The 22,914-nt window shown below is 45.7% G+C and overlaps 1 protein-coding gene and 1 non-coding gene across 2 annotated transcripts in view; one reads left to right on the plus strand and one right to left on the minus strand.

The window, feature by feature from the left end:
* Positions 1-9,640, plus strand: part of CLYBL (citramalyl-CoA lyase) — an 87,939-nt gene extending 78,299 nt beyond the window's left edge. The window contains exon 7 of the mRNA XM_056862140.1: positions 9,468-9,640. Coding sequence (XP_056718118.1) covers positions 9,468-9,563 — 96 coding nt within the window. The 3' untranslated portion in view covers positions 9,564-9,640. The remainder of the gene's footprint in view (positions 1-9,467) is intronic.
* Positions 9,641-16,193: 6,553 nt separating this feature from the next.
* TRNAE-UUC (transfer RNA glutamic acid (anticodon UUC)) lies at positions 16,194-16,265 on the minus strand. The gene has a single exon. It is a non-coding gene; the product is annotated as a tRNA-Glu (tRNA).
* Positions 16,266-22,914: the final 6,649 nt, after the last annotated feature.

Raw genomic sequence — 22,914 nt, forward strand, 5'->3', positions numbered from 1 at the left:
AGAGTTCTGGTACAATCAGAATGTGTGTTAAATAAAATTAATCATTTCTATCAGTCCTTTATCCCATGCCTGAATGCTTTAAGAAATCCAATCAAAAGAGAAAGGAAAATGAGACAGAATGCTTCTTATAATGAGTCTTAAAAGCTGATTAACAGTTCACTTTAAGTCATTCAAATATGTTTTTTTTAATGGAGTTGCTGTCAGAAGTGGTATTTACACTTGTGCTGTTGAATATGTAGACTGTTTTCTCTGTTCAGTATTAATAATACAAAAGCTTTTGCAGGTAGGGTGTTGAAATAGAACTGGGAAGACTCCAGTTCAAATACACATTTGTCATGAAGCTTACAAAGTGCCAGTAAGCTTAGCCTACCTCACAGAGTTCTTGTTAGGATAAAATGAAGAAAGAATGAGCTATGTAGGCTGCCCTGAGCTCCTTGGAGGCAGGGTGGGAGGAAAATGAACTAAATATTTTGTAAAGCAATAGAACGTTTTGGGCATACAGTGTCAGCAGCTATTTTGACACTGTTTTCTGAAGCAACCTTGATTTCTAGGGACTCCTCCTAGGAGCCTGAGTAATTTGAAAGAATCAGGAGAAACCTAATCAAATACTGCTGCAGAAATAATAATGCCAAGATGGTTTGTCACAGTAGTTACAGTGTATCCTAGTAAGGGTCACAGCCTTCTAAGACCGTCTAATTTGGGACTGCAATGCTAATCTCGTAAATTTCAGCAGGCATTTACTGCTGTCCATGGCAGGGTTTCAAAGGGTTTCATTAGGTGTGACCCAAAACTTTCATTCCCCCAGCTCATTTTCATGGTTCCAGAACCCTGTCATGACCCACGGTGACTCTGACTTGGAGACCTCTGGAGAAGAGTCTGAGGAGCCAAGGCTGATAGCCCAGGCCTCTTGCGGCTGCTGTTCCTATGGAGTGGGAACAGGTCCTAGGGGGGTTACGGGCCCAGGTTTGTGTCCTGCCTGGCAGAACCTGGTACTATCTCAGGGGGCAGTGATGAGGTCTCCATTGCAGGCTCTGGAGGGTGGCCTCTGGTGCTGCTGACACATTGTCAAGAGGTGCCTCTGCAGTGCCAGACCTTCCCTGGTCCCTCTGGTCCTCATTAGCCAAGGTAGTGCAAAGGAGTCAAAGCGCAGAGTGCAAGACAAATTCCATGTGGAATGGGGTGGTGAATGCACAGATCTTCTGGTGCCGAAGTTCTAAGCGCAGAACCCAGTGACGAAGTCCAGTTGCCACTCTGCTGTTTAAGAGGGGAAGAAATGGGCAGGAGAATAGCTTTCACCCTCATGAAATTGTGTGGACTTTCCTCAGAGGGCTCTGCCCACAAGGCCCTCAGAACCCCCTGCCCCCAACTGCATACCCTTTCACAGTTCCCTTTTGAATTTCCACAATTTGTCATACAGCAAAAGATAGAAGTCCTTTGGGTGAATACAGATGTAATGTGGAGGTAAGCTCAGTAACTTCTCAAGCTGCTCTGCAAGCCTGGCTTCCTCCTGACTTTGCAAGCAATGTGATAGACATCTAGACTAGCAAATCAAATGCTATCATCAAATGTTCTCCGTCTTGTTCCTCTCCCCCCCCCGTCCATGCTTCAAACAGACTCTTTGCCCTTTTGAAAATGCTGCATGAATATTTATGCATCTAGCCGGTATGGTTTACTAGTTAGACTATTGGACTGGGATTGGGGAGACCCAGGTTCAAATCCTCCACCTGCTAGGTGACATTGGGCCAGCACACACTCTCAGCCCAACCTACCTCACAAGGTTGTTGTGAGGATAAAAGAGAGATGAGGATACAATGTAAGCTACTTTGGGTTCCCATTGGGAAGAAACATGGAGTATATGAAGTAAATAAATAAATAAATAAAACTGCTAATTAGAGCAAACTATCTTCTTTCATTCAGTTCCTTTCTTCAAGGAACTCTAGATACCTCATACACGATTCTACACAACTCCTTTTATCCTCACTATAGCCCTATGAGGTAAGTTAGTCTGAGAGAGAGGGATGAACATCGTGACTGAGTAGGGATTTTTTTTTTAAGTCAAGTGGTTTGACAAACTCTGACATGCTTTTATTCCCCTTCCAGAAACCTCCCTCAGAACTGCTGAGGAATTTTTCAGCCTTTCCCCAGTAAACACCACTAATGAGGTACACAACAATTTCCAGGAAAAAAAATTCAACTACTATAATTCTATACCAGCCTGAATAGCTAGACTAGCTCTAAGCTTTATCAGAGCTTGGAAGCTAAGCAGGGTCAGCCATGGTTGGACAGGAGACCACCAAGGAAGGCCAGGGCTGCGTTGCAGAGGCAGGCAATGGCAAACCACCTCTGTTCATCGTTAGTATAAATGGGTGCAGGGTTTATCCCAACCTGTATTTTGCCTTGCTGCACTTTCCACAAGAGAGGGTAGAACCCCTTAGAAAGACTGTATTATATATACACCATCCAGATCATCGTACATTTTCCTAAATGATCTCAGGCACCTGCTTGGCTGAGGAGGAAGTACAATTACTTGCATATAGAAGAAATTACCTGTGTGAAGATTGTTTCAAAGAGTAGCCATGTCGGTTTCGTGTAAAACAGCTAGATTTGAGTCCATCGTCACCTTAGAGACCAACCGGATTTTCGGGGTATGAGCCTTTGAGAGTCAAAGCTACCTTCATCTCATACTTTGTACATGGTATTTGATGAAGAGAGCTTTGACTCTCAAAGGCTCATACCCCAAAAATTCGGTTGGTCTCTAAGGTGACGATGGACTCAAATCTAGCGATTACCTATGTGAGTCATCATAACAAGTGGAATTAAAACTTACAGCACATGCCCAAATTTTGCTCTTACTTGGAAGAGGGAAAAAGGTATAAACACACAATAGCATAGCTTATGCTTTTAGGATTTAGGAGTGTGTGTTCATCTTTTGCCAGTATGTACCATTTGGAAGGAAACTAAAATAGTAACAGGTAGAGTATCCCTTTCTCTTATCACATTGGAGTAAGTCCCATGATCTATTAAGTCTTGATCAAAAAGGAAACGCTTTTCAGAATTAAAAAGTCCTGGCAACTGAAACAGTCCTAGGCATAACAATTGTCTTGGGACCCTGAGCAGCAGAATTCTTAACCTAAGGGGTGATCTGACTCTACCTAAGGTATGTTTGGTCGACTGCATCCTATATACCCTACCCCCTTCCTCTCCAGACTATATATTAGATCAACTGAAGGGGCAGCCTGCCATCTAACTTGGTCAGAATGACTGGAATGAGGCACCATCTACGGATTCTTGGGGATTGTTTTTAAATTGAGATTTTATTGTTTTAAATTTAGGATTTATTGTTATTCTTATTGTTTTAATATTTTGTTATATTTTTAAATGATGTTACCTGCTCTGAGACTGGCTTTGGCCAGAGAGGGCGGCTTCAAATCGCAAAAATAAATAAATAAATATGGACCAAACATATGTAATTCACAGCTTAACCATAAACACGTTTCCCTGATGTTGTTTCCCTTTCTCCCTTTCCTCCGACCAGTTTCCCTTCAAGTACGAAAAGCAAGCAACGGTCCACTAAATATCTAAATTTCACTTAGCTCCTGGAGGCAGACTGCGTTGTCGAGTATATGATAGGATATGGATTTGACTTGCAGTGAGAAATCACGATAGGATACCTTACAAAATTTTAAGATCTGGGGGAGGGGGGTTCCCCCATGTGCTCAGGTATAATGGCGCTCAGCTGCCTTCTTTCTTTCTCTGAAGCAGGGTGTAACAAAAGAACTAATGTTCTGGCCAGATGGCCTTCTTCAGGGCATACTGGGAGCACTCAAAGGAAAGCAATACAGCCTAAATATAATTTCGGCTAATTTAAGTGGCAGCAATCCTGCTTTTTCATTTCACTGTATTCGAGACAGATTTGTTAGAATTAAGCAGCGGTTCTCGCTGACGCTTTGTCGGCTGAAAATTACCATTTTAGTCCACATGAGTTTGTGGTGTGGAAGATGGGCTTCAAGCTAGAGGACTCACAGGAAGCTTCTTCCATCAGTCCCTAAGTATCATCTCCCCTGCCCAGTCTGCTGAGTATCTTCTGGAATAAATACCCTATTATCAGCCAACTGTGATGTACTAGCTTGCGTTAAGAAGACTATAATCTATAAAATGGGGCTCTGGCAATACATCTTAGGCTAAAATAGACATTCTGCATTCCCATCCTAAACCAGTTTACTTAGAATCATCATTGAACCACTGAGGCTTCACCTAGGTAAATACGTTAGGATTAATTTCAGCATAAAAACCATTGTGTACATTACAGTTTTAGTATATGACTTAATCATAAACCAAGGAGTGCTTAACAAAATTTAAAACACAGTTCTAGTACGGTACGTGCCACCAGGAAGGTCCTGGTTTCAGTATTTCAGAAGATTGATGTCTTCTGCAGCTGCAGTGGATTAAAGGTAAAGGTAGTCCCCTGTGCAAGTACTGGGTCATTCCTGACCCATGGGGTGACGTCACATCCCGACGTTTCCGAGGCAGACTTTGTTTATGGGGTGGTTTGCCAGTGCCTTCCCCAGACATCTTCCCTTTACCCCCAGCAAGCTGGGTACTCATTTTCCCGACCTCGGAAGGATGGAAGGCTGAGTCAACCTTGAGCCGGCTACCTGAAACCGACTCCTGTCGTGAACAGAGCTTTTTACTGCAGTACTGCAGCTTACCACTCTGCGCCACGGGGCAGTGGATTATAGCCCTCTATATTAGGATGTTGGGGTGTAAGTACTTTTAATGAATATAAGTGTTTAAATAATTATCATGTGAAATATAACTCCTAAGCAGCAAACTAATTTTAACTTCTGTGGAATGGAAAAATGCTATCGTTGGTAAGAAAATAAGCATTGTTCATGTCTTGAAACCTTGACTGGAAACTCATTTTTAACCAGGGCCATATTTTGAACTGAGCAAGGGCTGAAATGCCAGAAATACTGATGCGGCTCTCTCCCTCCCTCTCAAGCCAAGCCAACAAGAGCTCCTTAATCCGTTGCTCCCCAGTGTAATCAGCTACTGGGGCTTTAGAGGAGCTCCTCCAGAAATACATCTCTGCTGCTCACTCTCCCAGACCTCTGTCTTAGCTCACACAGAAAGAAGAGTGAGAAACTGAGCTGCATTAGGGGAGTACCCCGTTGCTGTTCACACCGTAGAGGAGAGAGTTAAAGACCCCTTTCTCTTGGTTTAGGTGGACGAAATCAGCTGAGATGGATAGTAAGTGGGGTTGCCCTTAAATATAGGGGTTTGTTGAATAACGGCCATGTGAAAAGCCCTTAGGGCCTGGGTTAAACCTCCAGGGCACTGTCTGCCTATTTTAAGATCATCATTCTGTTTTATTCACACGTTTAAAAGGTAGCTATTCCCCACTCTCAGTGGTTTTAATCTGTCAGATTCTGTACACAGTAGATGAATTTCAAAATGTATCGCTTTCCACTTGCATATGGTAGTAGTGCCCTGACCTGGATAGCATGAGCTTATCAGATCTCGGAAGCTAAGCAGGGTCAGCACTGGTTAGTATTTGGATGGGAGACTATTAAGGAAGTCCAGGGTTGCTATGTGGAGACAGGCAATGGGAAACCACCTCTGAACATCTCTTGCCTTGAAAACCCTATGGGGTCGCCATAAGTCAGCTGCAACTTGATGGCATTTTCCACCACCACAGTTTTAGTAATTTGAACCCAAATATAGAGGAGAGATAGATTTCACCTACCCAGCCCTCAGAAGATTCTGGTCACACCAGGGACCCCGCTGTGTGTGAACCAGCCCATAATTTCAAATTTATTGAGCTCTGGAAACAATAGGCACTAATGCAGGTTGAGTATCCCTTTTTCGGACATCTGATATCCGGACCAATCCAAAAACCAGACATTTTGAGCTGGCATCCAGGCATTACTCACAAGCCCTCAGCAGCACCATTGATGGTTCAATGTACACAAAAGTATTAAAAATATTGTCTAAAATTACATTCAGGCTATGTGTATAAAGTATATATAAAACATAAATAAAACATAGATGAATTTCATGTTTACCTTTGGGTTCCATCGCCTTATACTGAATCAGACCCACGGTCCATCAAAGTCAGTACTGTCTACTGACTCTCCAGCGGCTCTCCAGGGTCTCAAGGCTGAGGTCTTTCACATCACCTACTCACCTAGTCCCTTTAACTGGAGATGTCAGAGATTGAACCTGGAACCTTCTGGAGGCCAAGTAGATGCTCTACCACTGAGCCACAGCCCCATCCCATCTCATGAGATATCTCATTATGTATGTGCAAAAATTCCAAAATATTCCAAAATACGGAAAGATCCGAAATACGGACCACTTCTGGTCGCAAGAAATCCAGATAAGAATACTCAACCGGTAGATGGTTCTGTAAAGGAGAGATAGGCTGAATCTCGTCTCCTTAGTCTTAAGCAGTTGACAGCTGAAACCCCAATAAACAGGAACATGGAGCTGTATCTAATTCCTTTTGCAAATTCACAAGTTAAATTACAATCCAGACAAGCTATAGGTTAAAGTCTTGGACTGGGAGGCCCAGGTTTAAATCCTCATTTACCCATGAAGTTCACAGAGTGACCCTTGAGTGCTGTAGCCTATCCCACAGGTAGAAAAGGCATGCATAATCACAAGGAAGCCCCGAAGCGGTCGGCGGGGGTGACCGTGAGGAAACATCCCTGCATAAAAAGCCAAAGGCTGTTGAAGAAAATACAAAATTTTAAAGGTTCATCCTTAGCCTATAAAACACACTGCCAATTTTTTTAAAAAATATTTTTTATCTCTGACATGTATATAGATGTTGAGATCACATGGTTCACACTGGTGCTAAATAGGGTCTATAGTAGATGTGCAAACAGCTGCCTGCAGCCAGTGATAGGAGAGCAAACTTCATTTTTTGCTAAAGGTTTCAAAGGGAATCAAAAGTTTGTTGTCCAAAAGATTGCCTATTAATATTTTGAGACTATATCCTTTACTGTTGTTTACATTTTTCAGGTAAAAATCAGTGGTGGTTCTAGAAATATGTTTGCTTATCTAAGTTAATGATTTTCAGTCCTGTACAATGTCAGGGATTCCTCCTAAAGCTCAGTAACGCCGGCCAGACATCACCTGAAAGACAGGGCAGTGATTATGAATCTTCCCCAAGAGTGTACAGTCAGGGGAGGATGTCAGATGTGCTCCAGAGAGCACGCTCAATTCACTCAGGATAAACCCTGATTCCCTACTGTCCCGGGTAGCATTCAGCATGAACTGACTATATGCCCAGAATCTTTCACGAATCTTCCAGAATCTGGAAGATATGTAGAAAGGGTTCTTGAAAACCTCTAGTCTAAGGGCCAATTCTTATGTTATCTTAATTTAAATAACTAGAGTTATTTCTCTAGTAATGTAGAGAGTGATGAGATCACATGGGAGGAATGTATTAGGTAGTTATACAACATAATTACTCTTGTCTGAAATTTCTCGATTTTGCGAAATTGAATTGTTCAAGCATTTCTTCAATCTGTATGTTGCATATTTCAGTGATTATAGGGGGTAATCTGCAGGGAAGCAAAAGATACAATTAGATTCTTAGATCCTGACAGCTGGTAACCTACCCAATTATCTATTGCTGCCATGTTTTGAAACACTCAAATATTTAATAAATAAAAAGGTTGCATCAGAATGATTGTAAGCCAATGGAAATTGATTCTGTTCATCTGAAGGGTTAGACGCACAAAATATATGAGGATTTATTCAACTTGTTAACTACATCGATAGTATCTTTCCCCCCCCCCTGTGTATAATAATATATTACTAATATATAAAAAGACAAATGATGGGAGAAGAGCCCAGAAACACATCATTTTAAATGCCAGTAATAAATTATTATAAGAAAAATATGCAATTAGAATAAATTAAATACATTTCAGAACATTTTGCCTGAGGCTACCGTTTAGATTAAAATAAATATTGGCACTGGATTGTACTGATCATTGAATTATGACACTATATAGCTTCATAAACAGGAAGGTTGTGTCTGGGGACACTGTATTTCTTCAGCATTTCTTGGACATCCATGCTACTGTTTGGCTACATCCAGCCATTCGTTTCTCTGTCAACATGAAAATTTTGTGATGCCTAGAGCCCGTATGTTCCTCTCAGTGGTGGATCGTACAAATCCTATTCACAACTGAAGGGTAGCTTCATAAAACAGGATTTGCTCATTTTTCCCAACTGTGGAAAAAACTGGAGTGAGGGGGCAGTTAGAAATCATAATGCAGTAACTCATTGTAGGAGAGGATTGAACCACAATGTGATAATCTGTGTCACTCACATGGACCCATAATATGAATTTGGTTTCAACCGTTCGGAGGATCAAAGATGTCAATAGAGGAGATGATGGCCAACAGTTAAGTTGTTGGGAAGTGGTAGAGAAAACAACCAAGTTGAGGGCCACTCTGGGAATTTTACCAGGTACTTTACGGTGGAATCCTAAACAGAGTTAGACTTTCTAAGCCTGTTGACCTCAGTAGAAGGGTCCAAAATGGCTTAAGGCTTGCCTGTAGAACTTAAACACATTCCGAAATGGCCTCTTTTCATTATTAAGATATATCCAATAATGCTGATCCATCAAGTTACCTATGATACCGATCATGAATGTGCATCAAGGGCCTTGCCCGTGGAACGCCAACCAGGAGTTCCTCACTCCCTCAGATCTCCTCAGACATATTTAAATTGATTTTTTGTGGCAAATTCTGCCCCACTGCGGCTCTAGCTAGTTCTGAGTTCCGCTGTTGAAGAAAACGTTCCCTGCGGATACCACTATTGTACTATTAAACAGCATTTTGACAAGTGGTAAGTACAGGTGTTTTGTCTCAGGAGGGAAAGCAATTGCTACTATAACTTGGCGCTAGCGTGAGTTAGAAATCATCTCTTCTAATTGCAAGCTGCTGTTCCCGTTCACCCATCTCGGCTCCCTTTCTCCTGGGGAGTACGGAGGAAATGCTTCTTGTCCTAGTAGCACAGGCCCAATGCTGTGTTGTTTGCTCAAGACCCCCCCTTCCTTTCAAACAAAGGGCAGAATGGGTCTGCTCCCTCCTCTTTCCCCCTCCCTTGCCCCCCCCCACTAATGTGTCTCAGCTTGTGGGTCATTTCTGGCTCTGTCTGGTTTCGGGCTAGGAGTTAAATATACAGTCTTTTTCTATGCAGGGTGGTTTTTGTCTGTCTTTCACATGCATACCGCTTTTGTTTTGTTTCCTCCCCCCCTTGCATTTGACTTGTATTGTTGTGCCCTTTGGCTCCTTCTAAAGCCCGTACGAGAAGACTCAGTTTGATTCATGTGGGATCTAATGATTCTTGTCTTGCAGCAAAGTATTAAAACCAAGCCAAGCCTGCAATTTTCCTTTCCCCAAGGTCCCCTTTCAAGAAGTTGATATTCTCTGTTTTTTTTGCAGGGTGCCTTTACTTTCCGTGGCAGCATGATAGACATGCCATTACTGAAGCAGGCCCGGAACATTGTTACGCTTGCCACAGCCATCAAGAAAAAATGATCTGCTAAATGAACCTTCCCCCTAGGGGGGCTCCAGGAGCTGTTTAAAGAAGAATTATATAATACTTGGAGGAAGAAGGGGGGGGAACGCAACAGTTCACACTTCAGCAGAACTGTTTACGCCTTCTGCAATTTGCCATATATTTTCTTATTCACTTTCAGGGAGGAGACCTTGTCACAGGCCGTAGTGGTAAGATATACCCCCCCCAATCCTAACCAGAGCCAAACAGCAAGTTCACAGTGTGGGATTTGGGGGGGGGGGTGTCATCAAAGCTTATGCATGTGTTTTGGGTGGGGAGGGGTTGCCACTCTGTCATTTCTATTTGAGAAACGAGACCATTAAAAAATCAATAAAAGGTTAGAAAAACTATAAGGTCTAACTAGTTCCATTTTTGACTGGGCGAGTGTTTGTCGGAAGCAGAATCACCAAACGCAAAAGGTGGTTTTACCTTTTAGGGGTGTCTAGAAGACCCTCAGTCAGAGCAGTTGATCAGGCAAGGATGGGAGGAGGCTGGATCTGCTACCGCTCCCTCTTCTATGCTACGAAAACACAGGAGCTTTCTTTGCATCACCCTGATAAGAAATAGAAATGTTTTGGCAAGAGCGCGTGTAGAGAACAATTATCTTTCATAGATACTGGCTCTGAAGCAGCCAAAATCCTTTGCTCCTTTACATTTAAGAATTGCAAAAAGGAGAGGTGATACACCAGGTTTGTTGTCTCTTTTCGCTGCAGGGAGAGAGCAGGAATGGCCGTTCCTGGTGACATCATGCTTTCTGTGCATGTCTTCAAGGTACAGGAACTCCTCAGCATCTGGGCCCACCCTTCCCAACCCAAACTCCCTTAAATCTTAAAGTGCATTTGCCTTTTGTTCTGGATTAATTAATCCAAAATAACCACCACCCTTTGGTTCTGACCTGACAGCCGCTAATGGATTAGATTCACCATTCATGCTCTTAGAGTGCAAACTCAACACCACTTAATGTGGATTAGTCACCCCTTAAGAAGTCTTCAGCCAACCTTTTGTGCTCATAATCAGGGAGGATTTAGAGTCATCTCCAACGTTACTTTTCAGGAGTTGCTGAGCACGGTAACTCGATACATGCCCATTGCAATGCTGAATACCTTTTTTAAAAAAAAGTGTCCCTCCGCATTGAAACAGATACATTTTTCACCTTTCTAAAGTTACAAAAACACACGTGTTATTATGTGATTCATGAACGCTAAAATCCTGTGGCATTGCTTTGTAACCACAAGCATCTGTGATCAGTTTACAAATTGCTCTTATATTACTAGGAAAGTTAATTTACACTACTGTTCTGATGCATTCCTTTGCCCTACGTTGCTGCCGCCGCCATCCTCACACAAGGCACGAGAGCTGTGGACTTATTTAAACCTCAAGAGCTCCAATGTTCAGCAGGCTCTTTTGCTCACTCTGCTTTGAGAAATCTAGACATTATCCTAAATATGGCTTTTAAACATGGCTTTCAAATACATATTACACCACCAGTACCGCTTCACATGGCCTGTTCCCAATGCCTCCCAAGCCATGGAGAGAAAGGTAGGCGTTCACCCTATAGAAGAGTGGTTTTCCATTGTTCCCACACAACGTTATTGGTTCAGGTTGATTCTAAACTATGTGAACAGAGCAAAAATGGATAAAATCCATAAAGCCCTATGATACTGCCCTATACCCAGGTGGTCTGTCTACTCCAGTCTACTCTGACTGGGAATAGCTCCCTCTCCATTTTCTGGTCCTGCTACTCTTTAACTGGAGATGCCACATATTGAATTTGTGTGCTAAGTTTTTGCTCCTTTCTGGTCATCTCCTCCACTAATATGACCTTTCTTATTGGATTCGAACCCCTCTTGTCCAGGATCCTCCCTCCCAATATACACCAGCCAGCTCCTGGGAGAAATTTACAGACGTGACCTGATGTAACCTCCTGTTTATGGAGGCTGTCTTTGGCTTGTGTGTGTGTGTGTGTGGGGGGGAGTTGCCAGCAGCTGTACTGGCCCACACCAAATCCAGAACAAGGAACCAAATCTATGTAATGCTATCAAGGCCAATCAAAATGACACACAACATTGTACAAGCTTCATCCAATAAATGTCTTTAAAAAAAAAAGTTCAGGAGGAAAAATGCAGATTTTCATGCCAGTTTTGGAGTTTTTAGATGCTGAGAGGCTCACAGATTGGTTCAACTGTTACAAGTACTTGATTCCATCGTTTGCATTCTGCAAAGAAGTAGTAGTAAACAACAGAGGCCCGTCTTAATTGAAAAATCGAACATTCAAATGACATTTGGATCCTTGTCTTTGGCCTGTCCACTGATAGAGCTATCTTTTGATAAGCTCATATGCTTTTGCCACGCTCACCATTGTCATAACAGGTGTGCATGTGTGTGTGTTACGTACCGTCAAGTCGCTTCCGACTCATGGCGACCCTATGAATCAATGTCCTCCAAAATGTCCTATCCTTAACAGCCTTGCTCAAACCTTGCAAACTGAGGGCCATGGCTTCCTTTATAGAGTCAATCCATCTCTTGTTGGGTTTTCCTTCTTTCCTGCTGCTTTCAACTTTTCCTAGCATGATTGTCCTTTCCAGTGACTCTTGTCTTCTCATAATGTGACCAAAGTACGACAGCCTCAGTCTAGTCATTTTAGCTTCTAGGGTCAGTTCAGGCTTACGGTAACCTGATCTATAACCCACTGATGTGTTTTTTTGGGCAGTCCACAGTATCCGTAACACTCTCCTCCAACACCACATTTCAAAGGAATCTACTTTCTTCCTATCAGCTTTCTTCATTGTGCAGCTTTCACACCCATACATAGTACAAAAACTGAAAAGTGTTAGCAGTAGGCTAACCTAGCCAGTGTGGTATAGTGTTGGACTAGTATCTGGGAGATCAGCGTTCAAATCCCCACTCATGCCATGGAAGCTTGCTGGGTGACCTTAGGCCAGTCACATACTCTTAGCCTAACCTACCTCACAGGGTTGTTGTGATGATAAAAGGGAGGAGAGGAGTGTAAGCCGCTTTGGGTTCCCATTGGAGAGAAAGGTGGGGTACAAATGAAGTAAATAAATAAATAACCTATTGATGACTGTCATCCTGAACACCCTAAACTGGCAGCAAATCCCAGTGAACTCGGTAGGGTTTATTCATGAGTCAATAAAGTTAGGATTCAGAAGTGGCCCGTAATAGAAGCTGTAGGCATTGGTCCAGACCCCCCAAAAATCTATTTCATTAAGGCCAACCAAAAGGACCCAGAACAGTGTGTAAAATCAGGTTGACAGTACTAGACGACCCTTTTACACTATTCATAACATCACTATTCATAACACCAGGGCCCTGCGGGATCTGAAAGGTTTCCACAGGGCCTGCAAGACAGAGCTTTTCCACCAGGCCTACAATTGAGGACAGCCGCCTATATTTGCTCATATTATTTATACCATCAACTGGCCTTTTCCCCTTAGTGGAAACAACAAATAGCAAAGGGTTGCTACCTGTACGGTCCCCTACAGCTTTTAGACTTGTGCGCCACCATGTTAGGTTTTTAGAATGTTATTGATGGTTTCATTATTTATATTGTATTTATTATTTATGTTGTATATTGTTGTATTTTTAAAATGATGTTACCCGCCCTGAGCCGGCTTGCTGGGGAGGGCGGGTTATAAGTCTAATAAATAATAATAATATTCTCCCTTCACCTTTTAGTTTCTCCAACCACCTTCTCTAGCTCTGCCCTAAATGCATCCCCGACAACATATGCTTCCTCCTTTTCTGCGGGGAGAAGAAGAGTTGGTTTTTATATGCCAACTTTCTCTACCCCTTAAGGGAGAATCAAACCATCTTACAATCACCTTCCCTTCCCCTCCCCACAACAGACACCCTGTGAGGTAGGTGGGGCTGAGAGAGTGTGACTAGCCCAAGGCCACCCAGCTGGCTTCATGTGTAGGAGTGGGAAAGAAATCCAGTTCACAGATTAGCCCCTGCCGCTCATGTGGCCGAGCGGGGAATCAAACCCAGTTTTCCAGATCAGAGTCCACTGCTCCAAACCACTGCTCTTAACCACTACACCACGCTGGCTCTCATTCCTCTTTGGAAAGTGGGCAGGCCCGATTCCTGTTAAAATCGTGGCTAGAGACCCTGTGCTTTCCTCCACAGGTTTGTGATGGTGACTCAAAGGCTCCTTTCCCCCAAAGCACCTACGACTCTTGACTTCCTGGAGCACGTTCCCACCCCGGGGTGAACAGGATCCCACCTGGGTGGAAGCAGGCGAGGCTGGGGAGGATCCTCTGACCTATTCTCTCCAGGATCAGAGGAGCATGCCTATTATATTGGGTGCTGTGGGACGCAGGCAGGGCAATGCTGCTGCAGTCGTCTCATCTGCAGTCTTCCCAAAGGCACCTGGTTGGCCACTGTGTGAACAGACTGCCGGACTTGATGGGCCTTGGTCTGATCCAGCAGGACCTTTCTTACGTTCTCATGATCCCATCAGGGCCGGCTGCCTGAGCGTGGCGCTTCTGCGGCGGGTCATCTGGGCTGCGGAGCTCCCGGGCTTAGCCGGGCTGTTTGGGGAGAGGTTAACCCAGCTTGTAGGGAGGGTAAATAAACAGAACAAGCCGCCTTTGTCCTCTATTCAGGCCGGCCTCTCCTCCCGAAGGCGAGCCGCATTGAAGGCGCAGAGATCAGCTTGTGGCTGCCAGGGGGGGACTGGTGAGGAAGTTGCGAGCGCCAACAATCAGCCAGTTTGTTTCTCTTCCTCATTAAATCATCGCCTTTTGTGCGGGGCCCTGGCCACGAGCGTCGCTTAGGAAATTAGCAGAATGCGGAGTTGCAAACTGGGCCCCAACCTTTTCATGACCTACAAGCAGCTCTTAGGCAGGCGCCCCGTGACAGTGCCGCTGTTTGCTTAAACGGGTAAATAGAAAAACACTTGCGCAGGGGGCGGAGGGGAGGCGGGTAGCCCATCTTCCGAGGACCTGCTGTCTTTCACCCCCTAGGAAAGGCTAACCAGCGTGGTGTATTGGTTAAGAGCGGAGGTTTGGAGCGGTGGACTCTGATCTGGAGAACTAGGTTTGATTCCCCACTCCTCCACATGAGCAGCGGACGCTAATCTGGTGAACTGGGTTTGTTTCTCCAATCCTACATATGAAGCCAGCTGGGTCACCTTGGGCAAGTCACAGTTCTCTTAGAGCTCTCTCAGCCCCACCCACCTCACAGGGTGACTGTTGTGGGGAGGGGAAGGCAAGGTGACTGTAAGCCAGTTTGAGTCTCCCTTAAGTGGTAGAGAAAGTCGGCCTATAAAAACCAACTCTTCTTCTTCTAACTGAGCTGGGTGGTGTTGCTGCGGAACCAGAGCTGGGTGAAAAAAACTGGAGCCCTGGCTCAATCTAGAATTGCCTCTGGGCACGTGCAGAGTGCCTTGAATCTCCATACAGGGTGCTTCATGGACGAGGCTTTGGGGCGATTGGCACAACTTTCAAGGAGGCAGATCACGACGGGTATCCGTGTTAATCTGTCACTGGCAGTAGAAAAGAGCAAGAGTCCAGTAGCAGCTTAAAGACTCAAACAATTTCTGGCAGGGTAGGAGCTTTCGTGAGCCACAGCTCTCTTCTTCAGGACTCTTGACTCACTTCTTCAGGACTCTGAAGAAGTGAACTGTGGCTCATAAAAGCTCATACCCTGCCAGAAATTTTGATTGCCTTTAAGCTGCTGCTAGACTCTTGCTCTTTTCTACTTTCATGGAGGCGTTTTTCATTTGTTTTTGAGGGATGCTTGTGAGGAGTCAGTGCCAACGAACTAAGTATGGTTGACTGCCCAGTAAAGAAGATGCATAAACTCGGGTAGCGCCAACGTTGGCGGAAAGGAAGCAGATGATGCCAGCCAGTAGAAATGGGGAGAAAAGCAAAGATGCTCTGATCTGGGGACTGCCAGTAACTGGGTGCGATCATTGGAATGATTCCGGATCACCAGGATGAAGATCCTAAGGGCGTTGGCGCAAAGACTGCCCAGGTGGCGGAGCAGGGAGATCCTTTCCTCTGCAGTGCACTTTGCAAAGAACTGCGATGGCACCACGCTACCTGGAGAGCAAGAGAGAGACAGGGAGGGGAAGGGCAAGACCGATCCACTCAGGCTTTAAAGAGCCCTTAACCCCTTTAAACAACATAGGCCAGCTTAAGGGCTGTTCAAACACTCACAGACATTTTCTGCTGACAGGTCATTTTCTAACAGTCAGAGCGGTGGACCAGGCTTCCTCAGGAGGTGGCAAGCCCTCCTTCTCTGGAGGTTTTTAAGAAGAGGTTAGATGGCCATCTGTCAGCAATGCTGATTCTGTGACCTTAAGCAGAGGATGAGAGGGAGGGCATCTTGGCCATCTTCTGGGCATGGAGTAGGGGGTCACTGTGTGTGTGGGTGGGGGGAGGTAGTTGTGAATGTCCTGCATTGTGCAGGGGGTTGGACTAGATGGCCCTGGTGGTCCCTTCCCCCTCTATGAACACATGAAGCTGCCTTAAAGTGAATCAGACCCTTGGTCCATCAAAGTCAGTATTGTCTGCTCAGACTGGCAGCGGCTTTCCAAAGTCTCAGGCTGATGTCTTTCACATCACCTACTTGCTTAGTCCCTTACCTGGAGATGCCAGGGATTAAACCTGGGGCCTTCTGCATGAAGAGCAGATGCTCTAACACTGAGCCACAGCCCCTCCCTTAAATATCTTTCTATTATTATTCATTAGTGATCGAAGAAGCTCCCCAGATTCCTTGACGCCACGCCAGGCCTCTGCTTGCCGTCTACTGTGAGGAGAGCTGTGTGCCGGGGCCAGTGGCTTCAGAGTTGCGCTGGGCCAGAAAATCTCCCAAGCAGGGCACGAGGGGGGATTCCTCGAAGGAGGGCAGTGCCCACGCGAGTCTGCCCCCTTGTCCAGGAGGCATCCGCTCCCCTCTCTGCCAGTGGTATGTCGCCAGTGGCCACCCAGCTCCGCTTCCTTCTCACCACAAGACAGCCTTGCCCCCAGGGCGTCAGAAGCTGGCGGAAAAGCTGGGCGGGTGGGGTGGCCCGGGTGGGGTGGCCCTTTTCACGCCCCACTTGGTGGTCTGGCAGCTTTGTTCAGTTGCTGGTAGGGCTGCCCGCCTCCAGGTGGTGGCTGGAGGTCTCCTGGGATTACAACTGATCGCCAGGCGACAGAGATCAATTCCCCTGGAGAAAAGAGCAACAGTCCAGTAGCACCTTAAAGACTAACACAATTTCTGGCAGGGTATGACCTTTCCTGAGCCACAGCTCAGAAGTGAGCTGAGACTCACAAAAGCTCGTACCCTGCCAGAAATTTTGTTAGTCTTTAAGGTGCTACTGGACTCTTGCTCTTTTCTACTGCTATTGACAGACTAACAGGGTTACTCATGGTGATCTGTCTCCTGGAGAAAATGACCGCTTGGGCAGGTGGACTCTATGGCATGATACCCCACTGAAGCCCCTCCCCTCCCCAAACCCCTCCCTCCTAAAGCTTCATCCCCAACATCTCCAGGTATTTCCCAACCTGGAGCTGGCAACCTTGGGCTGGGCGTTCCTGCCCCCTCCTGGTTCTGATGAGACCTGGTCTGCCAATTTCGCCCATCTTTGCTAGGAGCTGAGGATTTGAAGAAGAGCTGCTGGCTCATTGAGGTTCTCCAGAATCTGATCTGGAGGGTCTAAAGTGTTGGGGTTTTTTTTGGGGGGGGGGTTCAACCGCGTTCTTGCTTCTTCTTAATGCCAGACCCTGTGGTCCATGTTGGGCCGATGCTCTGAAGAAAAATTCTAGGAGCAGCTTCATTTAAATAGTTGGGTGGCTGGATTTACTCAGAGATGGATTTACTCTTGGCTGAACTGGCTGGATTTACTCAGAGGTGGATTTACTCATGGTGAACTGGCGTATTTAATTCTTCTGGCAGACCCCTTGAGAACTAACGGGTTCTGCTTGCAGAAGAAACCTTCATACCCGAACAGAATGGCATGAGCTGCTTTGGGTACCCCCATTGGGGTCAAAGGTGGGATATAAAGGCAGTAAAAAACAAATTCAGGCTGTCAGAGCGAAGGATGGAATAAAACTCCTTTCCACATGCAGAGCCTTAGTCTATCGAGGTCCGCCTTGCATATTTTGACTGGCAGCGGCTCTCCAGGGTCTCTGGTAGGGGGTCTTTCACACACTCCACTGTCTGATTCCTTTAAATTTGAGATGCTGGGCATTGAACCTGGGACTTTGAGCAGGGCCTCTTCTGCTGAGCCAGGCCCCCTCCCCGTTTGAAGCCACCACCAGTTCTTTCTTACCCTTTCCTGGCCTGCCCTATTTTGATCCTTGTGCCAGTAATCTTAGACCCGCCCGGATGTTTTATTGTTGGGAGGGGAGGGTCACTTAATTTAAGGTTGCCAGCTCCGGGTTGGGAAATACCTGGAGATTTTGGGGGCAGAGCCTGAAGAATGTGTGGTTTGGGGAAGGGAGGGGATTCAATGCCATGAAGTCCAATTGCCAAAGCAGCCATTTTCTCCAGATGAACTGATCTCTATCAGCTGGAGATCAGTTGTATTGGCAGGAGATCTCCAGCCACCACCTGGAGGTTGGCAACCCTAACTTAATTCCCGGCTGCTTTCTTAGAATCCGGTTCCATTGAGATCGGTGCTGGTAACTTCCAAACCAATTTTGCTAGTCTTTGTAGCTGTCAAAGGTTACAATCCTAGGAACACTTTCCTACCAGGTAAGCCCCCGTTGATTGAAATAGGACTGACGTCTGAGTAGAACTGCCGAAGGCTGCTCCCAAAGTGTTGGGCTAGGACCAGGGACACAAATCCCCACTTGTCCTGACATTTTCTAGGCCAAAGCTTCTTAAACTGTGGGTCGCAACCCCCATATGGGGTTATGTAACTTAATGTGGGGGTCGTGAAAATTTGGCAACAGTAAAAGTTTTCTTTTTGATTTATTATCATAAATATTTGATTTGTGTAAATATTTATGATTGATTATCAGTAAATATTTGATTTTATATGCCTATATACCAGGGTTGTGTAAACATTTCTTGGGCAAAAAGGGGTCAGTCTGTTGTGAGGATAAAATGGAGGAGAAGAGAATGGTGTGAATTACTTTGGGGTCCCCTCCCCCCATTACTCTCAATAGGACCCTGGAGATACCGAATGTTGTGTTTTCATAATCCCTCGCCTGGAGGGTTTTTTTTTTTTTTTTTACAAACATAATGTCTTCATTGTTTTATGGGAGGCTTAATGACAACAGAGGATATCCCTAGTTTAGTTGCTGGGCAACTGGGGAGGGGGGTAGATCAGCAGTGACAGCAAGTCGGAATTTGGGAGGGGGAACTCACTCTTTAGGGAGGGGATCTCCAGGGGAGATCATTGCCCCCATTCTCCAGGATTGGGGGATGATTTCTGGGTGTGGAGGAGAACTGATCAGCCCCATTCGTCCAGTTTGGGGAGACCCTACTCATGGAGACGTCCCGCATTCTTGGTGTGTGTGTGTGGCTGAATCAACCCTTTTTAGATGTGGATCTCTTATAATCCATATTGTTTGGTTGATCGATTACAATAGCTTAATTCCTTCAAAATATGTTGGAGAGCATCGTAAATAAGAGCCGAGAGAGGCAGATCGACTCAAAGTTAAACTGCAGTTTGGGGAATAAACCCAACTACAGTCAGCTGAAGTTACATCTGAGTAAACATGCATCAAACTAGCCTGCTCTTCAGTCACACGGGTTCCTATGGGAGAGGTTACTTGAAATGAATATGAAAGTGCTGAATTTGTGCTGGAACGTATCCTAAATTTGTTTGGGAGATAAGTTTTTACTGGCTTTAGCTATCTTTCTTTCTTTCTTTCTTTCTTTCTTTCTTTCTTTCTTTCTTTCTTTCTTTCTTTCTTTCTTTCTTTCGTCCTATTATTTCTCTTATCTTTTTCTAGATAGAAAATTTCCTTCGTTAACTATTTTTAAAAAAGGGGGGGTTCAAGGCACCTTAAAAAAAAAACCCTTGGTGCTAGGAATCCAGCTGAGGAAACAAAACCGAGCATGGGATGGAGGAGTAGGGTTGATGTGTTTGCATATTAATTCTAGGAACCGGCTGGTTTCCAAAGAGGGGGAGCAGAGGCACGCTTTGAAATGTGTAGAGAGAGACGGGAGGTTTTGCCTTGGATTTGCCCCTTTCTAGATGCACATCTTTCCCATCTGAATTCTCAAAAATAAGCCCCCCATGCAGAGTTTTGAGAATTTAGATGGGGGGAAGTGTGCAATTAGAGAGCAGCAAATCCAGGGCGAAACCTCCCATTCATAAATGGCCGGAGAGAGAAAGAGAGATGATCGTGGGGGCTTTTCTTCCTAGAATTGCCAACAGGGCAAAGTGACCACCTCCCGGGTCGTTTCTAGCCATCTATTTTGGTGCAAACTTTTGAAACAAAAGAAAAGGGCAAAAACGCATGGGAGGTTTCGCCGCTCTTTAAATGCATATTTTCCCCAGCCAAATTCTCAAAACAAAACAATAAGCCCCCATGCAGAGTTTTTTTTTTAATAAATATTTTTATTGGTTTTCAATAATAAGTAGGGGTACAGAGTTTTGAGAATTCGGATGGGGAAAATGTGCATCTAGGGAGCGGCAAATCCAAGGCAAATCCTCCCGTGTGTTTTCGCCCATGAATTAGAAGTCGGGCAAGCTCTCCGGAAGGGCGCCGGCCCGGGTGGTGGTAGCGATCCTTGGCGAAGGTCGCCTTTGCCGGCAGTGCGTCTCCTCGGAAGTCAACCGATCCTGGATCAAAGCAACGGGAGAATTCGGTAGGTGCAGCTTCCTGCAGCACCCCGGAGGGGAAAGCTACACCTGCTGAATTTCGACTCTTCCGAAAAGTACAAGGAAGTCTGAAAGCGGTGGGGGGGGGGGGGGCGTACAGTACTGTAATAATCTCTAGGAATAATCCTGACCTGTTTCCTTCCTGCCAGGTAAAGGCCGGCGGAATGAACCTGATACGCGGCTGGGAACATATCGCTTGATGGACGTTAATTTGGGCGTGTTCGCTGCGCTTTCACTGGGCGTGCGTTTTGTAAACCGCTTTGGATATTATGGATAGGCGTGATATAAATATTGATATACATGTGTGTGTGTGTGTGTGTGTTAAGTGCTGTCAAGTCGCTTCCGACTCATGGCGACCCTATGAATGAAAGTCCTCCAAAATGTCCTATCTTTGACAGCCTTGCTCAGATCTTGCAACCTTTATTGAGCCAATCCATCTCTTGTTGGGTCTTCCTCTTTTCCTGCTGCCTTCAACTTTTCCTAGCATGACTGTCTTTTCCAGTGACTCTTGTCGTCTCATGACATGACCAAAATACGACAGCCTCAGTTTAGTCATTTTAGCTTCTAGGGTCAGTTCAGGCTTGATTTGATCTATAACCCACTGATTTGTTTTTTTGGGCAGTCCACGGAATCCGTAACACTCTCCTCCTTATCATACTTATTGATATAAATAAGTATACATAAGTAATGAATAACTAGAAGGGGGCGGGATCTATAGATGCTTATTTAAAATAAAACAAACTTGTCCTCCGGATTCCTTTTGGATCTCTCTCTCCCTCCCCCCTTCTTATGCTCTAAAAGTCTGGAAAAGGGGGGGGCTGACCTCTCTGCGCTCTCCGGCCCGCCCCCCTTCGCTTCCTTAGTTAAGCCTTTCTGACCCACCGCGCAGTCCTAGGCGGGCTTACTCGGAAGCAATAAGCAATAAGCAATCCCCACTCTATTCATACGTATTCCCACAGCGTGTGAATCCACAGGTAGGACACGGATCCTCTCCCTCCCTCCTTTCGCGCTTTGGCAAGCATCGCGGATGGAAGGAAAAAAGAAGTCGTTGAGCCTCCTTCGGGCGACTCCAGCAAACTTTGGGCGTGATCCAGCAGCAGCCGAGCCTCTTGCAGGCTGAAATCCCAGGGACACTTCCTCGGGAGTAAGCCCCACCCAACTCAATGGGGCTTACTTTCGAGTAGGCAAGCCTAGGATCGGGTTCCACGGACTGCTGTCCTGCGCAGCTTTTCTTTAGGATTTGCTTGTGCGCTGACCCCCCCCCCCAATTCTCTCCTATCAGCACGCACGCACACAAACACACATACACACGAATACATATACATACAGAAAGGTTCCCCTGGAGGAGAGGGTGTGTCCCTGTGATTAAAGGATAATTGAAACAACAGAGCAGGTCCTACTGCGCTGTCCTTTATATCAAGAGGTTCCTCCTAAGTTTATCTCCCTCTGGCTTAGTCGGCATTCCAGCCATTCAGGTCAGGAGCAAACTAAAAGGTTGCTTATAGACGAAAACCCACAGGTTACAGTAGGAACGGCTAGGTTTTGCACAGCGGCCGGTAGACTCCGCCAGACGAGAACACCAGTGTGTCAATAATTTTAATGGGTAGTTTATATAGTTTGCAGAGTCCACACAACTTTTTTTTTTTACTATTTGTATTAACCTGTGGGTAGAGCTTGACGCTGCCCTGACCTGGATGGCCCAGGCTCGCCTGATCTGGTCAGATCTCAGAAGCTCAGCAGGGTCAGCCCTGGTTAGTATTTGGATGGGAGACCACCAAGGAAGTCCAGGGCTGCTGTGCAGAGGAAGGCACTGGCAAACCGCCTCTGTTAGTCTCTTGCCATGAAAACCCCAAAAGGGGTCAAGTCGGCACTTTACACTCTCACACACACAGAGAGAGCGTAAAGCTAAGGGTTTTAATGGTAAATTGTGAAGAGCTGTGCTGGTCTGACTCTTTTTAATAAAGATTTATACACACACACACATATTGTTTATACATCAAATCTATATCTATATTTGGCGTGTATATATTGTTTACACTCACCCAAAAAATCAGACCCAAAACACGACATTTAAGTCATGCCCCAGAAGCCCGCTGAGCTTTCTTTGGAAAGCTTTGGGGCGACAGGAAATCGCGGTTCAAAATACTTTTATCCCCCCACCCCTTGTTTCTTTCTTTATTGGTTTGGCTGCCGGGTTTCTTACTCCCTTTCCCAGCAAAAGGGAAAGGTCCAGGGCCTTTGACGCCCCGTCGATTCCAAAGCATTGGCCGAAAACCGGGACCGAGAAAGCGCACCCGTGCGGCTGGATCGGGACCGCGAGCTCCCCAGACCGCGCCTCGCCAAGGCGGGCATCAGCAGCGGCTGCCTGCCAGAGAGCAGGGGATGGTGGGGGGTGAAAGAGGGGCCAGGGGGCCAAACACTTCCACACTCTAAGGGGTGCAGCAGGAGGCTGTGAGCAGGGCCCAGGAGCGAAACCTCCCCCCAGAGGCCTGGGGGTGCCTGGGACGCTGGGCTGAGAGAAGAAGGAGGGTTGGTTTTTATAT

Source organism: Euleptes europaea, chromosome 16, assembly GCF_029931775.1.
Source record: "Euleptes europaea isolate rEulEur1 chromosome 16, rEulEur1.hap1, whole genome shotgun sequence".
Taxonomy (NCBI): Eukaryota; Metazoa; Chordata; class Lepidosauria; order Squamata; family Sphaerodactylidae; genus Euleptes; species Euleptes europaea.